This window comes from Rutidosis leptorrhynchoides, chromosome 1 (assembly GCF_046630445.1).
Source record: "Rutidosis leptorrhynchoides isolate AG116_Rl617_1_P2 chromosome 1, CSIRO_AGI_Rlap_v1, whole genome shotgun sequence".
NCBI lineage: Eukaryota > Viridiplantae > Streptophyta > Magnoliopsida > Asterales > Asteraceae > Rutidosis > Rutidosis leptorrhynchoides.
The window spans coordinates 527,363,268-527,373,137 of NC_092333.1; the positions used below are offsets into that span (position 1 = coordinate 527,363,268).

Below are 9,870 nucleotides of genomic sequence, written 5' to 3' on the forward strand. Positions count from 1 at the left end.
TTACCAGGTGTTCACCATATGAATGATTTTTATCTCTATGTATGGGATGTGTATTGAAATATGAAATCTTGTGGTCTATTATTATGATTTGATATATATAGGTTAAACCTATAACTCACCAACATTTTTGTTGACGTTTTAAGCATGTTTATTCTCAGGTGATTATTAAGAGCTTCCGCTGTCGCATACTTAAATAAGGACGAGATTTGGAGTTCATGTTTGTATGATATTGTGTAAAAACTGCATTCAAGAAACTTATTTTGTTGTAACATATTTGTATTGTAAACCATTATGTAATGGTCGTGTGTAAACAGGATATTTTAGATTATCATTATTTGATAATCTACGTAAAGCTTTTTAAACCTTTATTGATGAAATAAAGGTTATGGTTTGTTTTAAAATGAATGCAGTCTTTGAAAAACGTCTCATATAGAGGTCAAAACCTCGCAACGAAATCAATTAATATGGAACGTTTTTAATCAATAAGAACGGGACATTTCATGTTGGGTGTCAACGAACAGGAACAATAAACAGCTGTTTTGGTACGAATAAAACAAGAATATTTGCAGGTGGATGATTGTGGTTCCCAGGTGATTTCGTTCAAACGAAAAGAAGGAAGAAAGAAAAAAAAATTATGTAAAGATGATGGTGTTCGAACAATTTGCAGGTGGGTTTCGTTGTAGTTGTGTTTAGGTTTGCATAGAAACAGGAACAAGTTCGTAAAGCATAAATCGTCTACTCATCATCTTCAAGCTTCCATCCTTTTGAACTTCGGTCAAAGTGTACCAAGTTTAGATGCAAGAACATGACTAAGAGTAATAAGTTCAAGTGTTTCATCAGTAGCATAACCATCAATATCGTAACACTATAATCATTATCATCCTTTTTATTCCTTCGTTGACAGCAAAAAAAAAATGAACAGAGTTATAGCTGTAGCACAGTTGCTATTTACGCTGTACAAAGGGACTGCAGTAGCAGTTTTAGTCGTCAATTTTGCAACAGAAAAATGGACTCAAACCTTAGTTAATTCGAGCAGTAAAAAGGTTCAAATAGTGGCGGTTTGTAGGGTGGTGGAAGTCCACGCTGGTTTGTGGTGATGGGTGATGGTAAGGTGGTGCTTGATGATAGTTGATGGTGAAGGTGGTAATTGGTGACCGATGATGACGGGTGTTGGGGTGAGGTGGTGGTATGGTGATAGGGTGTCCAAGGGTGGTGAAGGATGGTGGTTTCTTTGTATAGTTGTAGAGAAGTAATAGAAGTGTGATGGTGGTGATCATGGAATGCATACCTCGCATTTGTATATACATATAGAGAATGAGGTGATGATACGAGTTGATCGAAGGAAAGGGATGATTGTTTGTTCAAGTTTAAAACAAGAAAATATCAACGAACAAAATGGGTTTGTGGTTCTTGGCCAAGGTGATACAAGGAGAAGTGATAAGTTGTTCAAGTGGGTCTGTATGTTGGAAGGTGATTTAGGTTGGTGTCTCTGGTGGACAGAAAGAAGAAAATTGCCCAAGTGATACAAGTTTGCAAGGATTATATATAATATAATACATATGTGCGAGTGCTAATGAATGAGTTGTGTCTCCGTATGCATAATTATATGCATATAACTATAACACTTATGATTGCATAAAGTTATATTATAATAATAATCATATTAACAGTAATTTAAACAATCACGTGAATACATTTGGCTATATATTACCGACAGTTTTCACGGACTACTATTTCGTATCCCGTCGATAATTAGTGGCGGATAAAAGTTTTTCAGAAAATTTCCAAATTTTTAAATTAAATATATTTATTTATTTATTTATGTCATTATGGTGTAAAATTTGATTATTAACTACTAAATAAAAATTACATCACTGTCCCTCTCGATTTTGGGAAAAATATAAAAATTGTTAAAATTAAATAACTAGATCCTAAATACATTTTTAGTAGGCCTAAAACTTATAGAACTCATTTTCGGATCACCGTTTATTTTAGTTTGAATATTAACTTATCAAGAGATACGTGACAATCATTGTAAAGCATGCATTGAAAGTCAAGCAGGAATCTCTACTAACATTTGTCTGGTTCTCGTTAATTGACACTTTCGTTCTTTCATGTAAATCACTTCACCATTTTCCGAATATTGTTAAAAAGAATAGATTTCTTAAATCATAGTGGACCTCACAACATAGACCGTAATCATATCACAATGTATCTGATAAATCAATCATTTGATATTATCTTTTAATTCCGCCGATAAATATATTTAAACAATTACGTTCATCCAAAGTATTATACATCTAATACTTTGTTAACGTTTTCAATTAATATGACTATATATTATATATACATATCTATATACACATAAATGCTCGTGAATCGTTGGGCACAGTCAGAGGGTAATTGATTACATGAATATAATTCCAAAATTTTGAGACTCGACATTATAGACTTTGCTTATCGTGCCGGAAATATATAAAGATTAAGTTTGAATTTGGTCGGAAATTTCCGGGTCGTCACACAAGCGGCCCTTCCGCGGCGGAATTTCACTCAAACCCTAGCTGTAAGTGGCTATTTAATGGCACTTTCTCTTTACAAGCGGCGCTTTGTTACTCCAAGTGGCGCCTTGTTCATCATCTTCAATCATCGGCTAACAATCCAAGCGACACTTTATCGGCCAAGCGACGTTTGTGTCTGATCTTCAGAAGTTCTGTCAGGATTTCTAAGCTGCGCTTTCTGTCCAAACGACGCATGTATCCGACACTTTATCTGTATCTTTGATTTAGGAAGCGGCGCTTTGAAATGCAAGCGGCGCTTCGTGCTTTTTTTTTACAGCAGATCAGAATCCTTCGCTCTTCTCACCCAGCTTCATACCGTCCATATCATGAAATTCACCATATGCCATAACCATTTATTTTGTACAATACAAAATAGATGAGATGAAAAGAGAAAGAAAAGGTAAGGGTAAAACTGGGCAGTAAAATACATAATAAATATCGAACAACAGTACAATACTAAATAAAAATGAAATTAAGTGGACAATTTAATTTTGTACTGTTGTTCGATATTTATATACATAACCATTTAAATTTGGTACTCATATTAATTAATAGAATTATTATTGAAACAAAACTTGAAATTGATGAATTGCCAATGAGAATGAGTAACAACTGGAGTATTCTATACCCACGATATTATCCCGGTAACCCGAGTGTTAGGAAATAAAATGGGGATCCTCATTTACTTGTGAGAAAATTAAATAATCGGACAGTTATTAAGTAAATGAGGACTCGGTAGATTTGGAATAGAGTATTTAAATCAGGTTTGAGTTCGGGATTATCTAGACCCGACCCATATCTAAATCGGGTTTGAGTTCGGGATTATCTAGACCCGGCCCGTATCTAAATCGGGTTTGAGTTCGGGATGATCTAGACCCGACTCAAATCCAACCCGATGACATCACTACATACATCCCCACAGTGTCAAACTGTCACCCCATTATGAAAAGTTCATCTTAAATATAAAAACCAAATAACCGGACTTTGTTTATCTGGTAAAATCAGTGTCGTAAAACTCCCGAGATCTCCCCGAGATCTCGTTTTTAGAAGGCAACCGAGACGAGATATTCATCTCCTTGGGTATAATCTATTAATGGGCCAACTCAGTAGGCCCAATACATTTCATTACAAAATTAACTGGACTCTGTTACATCAAAGTTAAAGTACTATCAACCTCACATCTTAATACGACACACCTCGAATAAACAGTAGACTCATTCATTTCCACGCAACCATAATTAGGGTTTTTCAAGGGTTTCTAAATTTTTTCTAACCTCTAATTTCCATCGCACAAATTGTTGTGAATGGATGCTCAAGTCGGTATGTCTAGTCACGGTGGCGTCGTCGATGGAAGTACCGCCGTTAAGTTTTTACAAAAGCAGCAGCCTGCGCCGGCGCCACGTCATCACCATCAACAGTCTGCGGAGATTGGCCCAATTCCGCAGCTTCTAGCTGGAGGTATCGCCGGTGCTTTTAGTAAAACATGTACGGCGCCACTCGCTCGCCTCACTATCCTATTTCAGGTGATTATTCATTTTTCATTTATGTATGTATTTGTTGATTAGTTTAATACCTAATGGTTATAATTGTTATTGAATCAACTGAAGCTATAATATTGAAATTGTATTGTTATGCTGATTATTTAGAATGCGGATTTATAAAGTGTAGTTTGATTTGTCCTTAATTATTTGAATTATTGTTGATTTTGAATTGAATTGTTTAGGTGCAAGGTATGCATTCTGATGTAGCACTGTTGAGCAGGCCTTGCATATGGACGGAGGCGATGCGTATTGCTAATGAAGAAGGTTTCAGAGCTTTTTGGAAAGGGAATTTAGTTACTATTGCTCATCGACTTCCGTATACGGCTGTTAACTTTTACGCGTATGAGCAGTACAAAAAAGTGAGTAATCTATATCTGTTGGTTAGGGTTTGGTATAATTTAGTATCGCCTGTTAACTTCTTTCGTTCATTATTTGCAGATGCTAAAGTCGATCACAGTTATAGGAGATAATAGTGGAGCTACAGCTGCAGATGCTTGTGTACACTTTGTTGGTGGTGGAATGTCGGGGATTACAGCTGCAACAGCAACATATCCTTTGGATCTTATCAGGACTCGTCTTGCGGCACAGGTTGAAAAACTATAAAAATAATATAATTTTTTTTTTCAGTTGCTTAATTTTTTTTTTTTCCTTCTTTGCTACGTTTTGGTATAAGGAAGTTGTTAGATTTTGGAAATATGCTTGAAGCATATAGAAGATATTAAGTTAATGCGTATCAGTGTTCTAAAGAGCATTTGGTGGAGCTATGATGCTGATCATGTGCCTAGCGCTTTTTCTGGGGTTAATTTGGGTCATCAAGCGATAGATTAAGAATTCCTTTGATTTGAAGTTTGTACAATTTAGCCTTTGGTGTTAGCACTCTATGTTTTCCTACTCATGTTAATATATGAGTAACTTAACAAATAAATACAGATCCTTAACGATCAGTCAACCTTTTTTGTTAAACAAGTTAACTTTCTGTATAAGTGTATAAATATAAGATACCGAGTACAAAAAGTTGTATATAAGCCGTCATAGTTTGTCAAAAATTTGCTGGGTTGGGTTTCTATATCAGAACCATAACATAAATATAATTTAATTGACTTATATACTTACCTGAATCACATCTTTATATTTCACAATAATGTCTTGATTCTTCAACTTCCACTTGAAATCGCCATTAGCAAGATTAATTTGGAATTTACAAGATGAGATTGGACCTCAGAAGACAAAATCAGAGCTTGCAAAATGTGATTGGTTGAAGCAGGTAAGTTCAACCTTCCTGATCTAACCAATTAATTTTGCAATTTGATCCTGATTGGGGTGACTAGGTGGCCGCTTGATTCAAGTTTTAGAACACTGATATTTCACTAATTTTCCTAATGTGTTTGGTTTTGCATTATTTGTAGTTGATTGAACTTTGATCATAATGCCTATCATCAATAGATTTCACTGCTAGTTTCTGCAGCTTTCATGTTCATTCATTAAGAAACTGCGATCTTATGTTTACTTATTTTTCTGCAGAGAAGCACGTTATACTATAATGGAATCTGGCACGCTTTCAGTACAATTTGCAGAGATGAGGGTGTTTTTGGCTTGTATAAGGGACTTGGAGCAACGTTATTGGTAATCTATCTTACTGCATGTTTGAACCTTATATGTTACTATAAACATAATATGGGGAGTTATTTAGCCCAAATATAAAAGATCATTAGGTCATATAATAAAATGGTTCACGATCTGTTCAAAGTGTACTTTAAACGCATAAAAGCTTCCCAATCTCTATAAAAATATCTCAATCTCTATCAATATTTGACACAATTTTACTTGTTAAAACATTTGCAATATGGACAGAGAGTTGCTGATGGTCATTCTAACTTAAGCTGACCTGTATAAAATGTTTATTTGTTTTTGACTAAATACCATTTTCACATTATAATGATAGGCGGAATTAGTTTAATAGTGTAATTCATGCAGGGTGTTGGACCAAGTATTGCTATTAGCTTTTCTGTTTATGAGACACTGCGTACATACTGGAAATCACAAAGGTAATTGCTTTTTCTTTGTCAACCAAAAAACCTAGTGCCTTTTTTTTCTTTTCTTTTTTGGTTGCAATTGTTAATACATCAATATCCTTTATCCTTTATTTCTTATAATAGGCCGGATGATTCAAATGTCATGGTCAGTCTAACTTGTGGCAGTCTTTCTGGTGCTGCCTCTTCAACAGGTAACTTTTTCGAATTTTTTTCTACAACAAATTGTATATTTTGGTTTTTGAAATTTATTTTTTGTGCTTATTAAATATCTCATGTTTGCAGTTACATTTCCATTGGATCTCGTTAGAAGGAGAAAGCAGTTGGAGGGAGTGGGTGGACGTGCTCGTGTTTACAACACTGGCTTGCTTGGGACACTTGGACAAATTATCCGGAACGAAGGCTTTCGGGGTCTTTATAGAGGGATTCTTCCGGAATATTACAAAGTCGTTCCTGGTGTAGGAATTGTTTTCATGACATATGAGACACTCAAGAAACTTCTATCTGACTCGCGATTCTAGGTTTATTCTGATTCAACCCTTTATAACCAGTTCTTCGTAAAGATGAGATATTGGGGAAATTATGTTTTTTGTAGGTTGCATACACCGGTAGGCTATATTGTTATTGATGCCTAGATTTAAAATTTCATGTATAGATAGTAGATATGGATATGCCCCTATTCTGTTTCAAATTAGATGTAGAGCCGAAACCTGAAAATTTTGATAGTATATGGTAACCGTTTTTTGTTGGTTCATTTACGACATCAACAAACAAGACAAATCAAAAATCCTCCATTTGATATTGAAAATGCATTAAAAAAACCGATAAAATAACTAAATCTTTCACTACAATGGACCAAACTAACGCATACCAAACTATCTAAAATACCACTGTATATTTAACACCAAATTACTATAAGTCTATAACTAGGATTGCAAAACTTCATTAATATTTATTTGTCAATTTCTTGCTCCATGGCCATCATCTTCTAAACAGTTAACTACGGTGGATGTCTTTTTCTGCACAGTCTTGTACGAGTATCGGCTTGCTACGAACACATAAGATTTGCTGCAGTGATTGCAGCCAACAATATATAGAAATAGTCAAGACGACTACCATTCAAATCCTTTGCGAACCAACTCTTTTATGGTCATCTGATCGACAATTGAGATTAAGAAACCACTCAAGAAGTTTCCTGCACCTACCACACTTAGATACAACACGATCCCCAAACTTCTCATCGAATTAGGAACTTGATCGTAGAAGTACTCTTGGAGTCCAACCAAAGCAAACACATCTGCAATTCCAATCGTCATGAATTGGGGTGCTAACCAGAAGACGCTCATGGTGGTTGAACCATGTAAAGGATCACTTTTCGCGATGGTTAACCACTTTTTTTCAACAATGGCAGAAATGATCATTGCTATGATGAAAAACGTCATTCCAATTCCGATTCTTTTGAGGATACTGAATCCTCTTTCATTTCCTGTTGTTCGCCTCAATAGTGGTACAACTATTCTATCATAAATTGCGACTGACAGGATAATCCCGCAGGCAGCTAATCCAAGATCGTGGCTGGTGGAAGGCTGTAGTCATGAGTGATCTTGCTGTTCATTAACACTCCTTGTTTGATAAAGAGTGTTGTGGATTGCGCTACACATAAACCAAATGTTAGTGAAGTTAACCAAATCGAGATCATGTTCAAAAGTAGCTTCATCTTCTCCACCCTTGTTACCGTCGAAAGTCTCCATGGATCTTGTTGCTTCTTATTACCTAAAAATCGTTCTTCGATTATCGCAGCTTTATCAAGAAAACTGTACAAAAAGAATAATGCAAGCAAAAATCAAAGTTTAAAGCGGATAACATACATGCAGTAGTATATTATTCTGTGTAAATGATAAATAAATTTCTTGAAGGATTCTGTGTGGCAAAGTAGTCTTTCTTGGACCTTTTCTGATTTGTGCACCTCATGTAACTCATTTGGGCTAGAAGTTTGATTAAACATATGCTATTTGAGCTCTTTACACATAAACCAACTTTTTTTTTTTACATATTTGGTGTTGAAAACCTTTTTAGAACACAATAGAAACCAAAAATTCAGTACTATTACAGTCTTAAACGGTAAACAGATTAAATATTTCCTTATTAGAGTCAATTTGGAAATTCAAAATTACCATTTGATAGATAATGGACGATAAAAGAACGGTGTGGAAACGCCCTAAGTAACTATCAGCGAGAACCCCTCCAACAAGCGGCATTAGCGTCGTTACACCAATCCATTGATTTGCAGCCTTAGCTGATGTCTTGACATCTTGATGGATGACTTTGGTGAGGTATATGATCATACTTGTTGATATTCCAAAGTAACTTAACTTCTCTGCAAACTCAATAGTTGTAAACAAGTATACATTAAAAATATAAAAAAGATATGATCATTTAATTCCCCAAACTACAGCCCTAAAAACTTTTTTTTTCTCTCTTCAAATCTTAACATTAATCACATAAGCTCAAACAATATCATAGCTATAAAGTACTTTCACCGGTTTTTGTCATAATTGTTAGTATTAAGTTTTTCATGGATGATTTTGTGCTTGTTATTAAAAGGCTAATATAATAGATGATTTTAGTTATAATTCATATTTTATTTATGATTTTCAGTTTTAACCGAAACCAAGCCGAAACCGAATTCAGCTTTGAGATTTCGTTTGGTTTCAATATGGATTCGGTTTTCTGTTTGGTTTTCAGTAACTAAATCGAATAAACAGAACGAACCGAAAATCGGACCGATGACACCATGATTTACATAAAAACTCATTCATCTTCTTTTAAGACTTCCTCCAAATTAAATTTTTAGCTCTACCTTCACCAGTGGCGAACCTAAGTGGAGATCCGTGAGGTCACGAGATACCACTAGTTTAAAATTTTTTAGTAGAAAATACTCCGTAAATTGTACAAGACACCACTAAATTACACTACTTGGACCCCATATATTTTTCGAATTTATAATTTTATTTTAAAAAAAATTATCACTAAAATAGCATTTTAATATAATTAGTACTTGAAAAAATTTCGGAACCCCATTGAGTTGTAATCCTCGAATCGCCACTTGCCTTCACTAACAAAAATTGTAAGCAAAATATCAACTAGTGTGTCTAATAAATTCAAACAACAGAGTTATTTTTTGTTGGTATTTAACTATAATAAAAGGAAGGCATAAACAATGAAGATCGTTACCGATGATAAACAGGGATGCTTTTCATGCACCGGTGGAAGCTCGAAGAGGCGTTCGACCTCTATGATCGAAGGACGAATCGTAAACCAATTTTTGTTCATCAATTTCTATCTCTCGATCTTTTTCAATATGCTCCATATGTACGATTACTTGTAAGTAAGTTATAAGTTTAGAATGTTAGAGGATTATGTTATGCCCAAATATAATTGTGGGCTTGAGTCCATTATATTAGTTAGGGTTTAAAAGTATCATTTGTAATCTATAAATACCTATCAATAAAGCATAATACTCAAGGGTTTCATTCTATAACATGGAATCAGAGTGGTCTGATCCTAAGACCTAGTCGGCCGCCTTGTGCCGCCGTCTCCATACCCCCCGTCAAATCTCTCTACCGACAATCTCAAAACCTAACAAAAAAAAAAAAAAATTCTTGTATTCACCGTTTTCTTTATTTTCTTCATTATTCTTCTGCTACTGGATGTGTGCACCTTCTGTGTACGAGTGTATCC

The 9,870-nt window shown here is 34.8% G+C and overlaps 1 protein-coding gene and 1 pseudogene across 2 annotated transcripts; one reads left to right on the plus strand and one right to left on the minus strand.

Moving 5' to 3' along the window:
* Positions 1-3,738: 3,738 nt before the first annotated feature.
* LOC139877390 (uncharacterized) lies at positions 3,739-6,883 on the plus strand. Of its 2 annotated transcripts, XM_071864820.1 has the most exons (8): positions 3,739-4,081; positions 4,282-4,458; positions 4,538-4,687; positions 5,621-5,722; positions 6,074-6,144; positions 6,256-6,323; positions 6,415-6,650; positions 6,725-6,883. In XM_071864820.1, the coding sequence occupies exons 1-7, from the start codon at positions 3,863-3,865 to the stop codon at positions 6,648-6,650; spliced, it is 1,023 nt and encodes a 340-aa protein (XP_071720921.1). In that variant the 5' UTR covers positions 3,739-3,862; the 3' UTR covers positions 6,725-6,883. The 2 variants fall into 2 exon arrangements, with proteins under 2 accessions (XP_071720921.1, XP_071720914.1); XM_071864813.1 differs by having other exon boundaries at positions 6,415-6,883.
* Positions 6,884-7,088: 205 nt separating this feature from the next.
* Positions 7,089-8,682, minus strand: LOC139842086 (protein NRT1/ PTR FAMILY 5.7-like; annotated as a pseudogene).
* Positions 8,683-9,870: the final 1,188 nt, after the last annotated feature.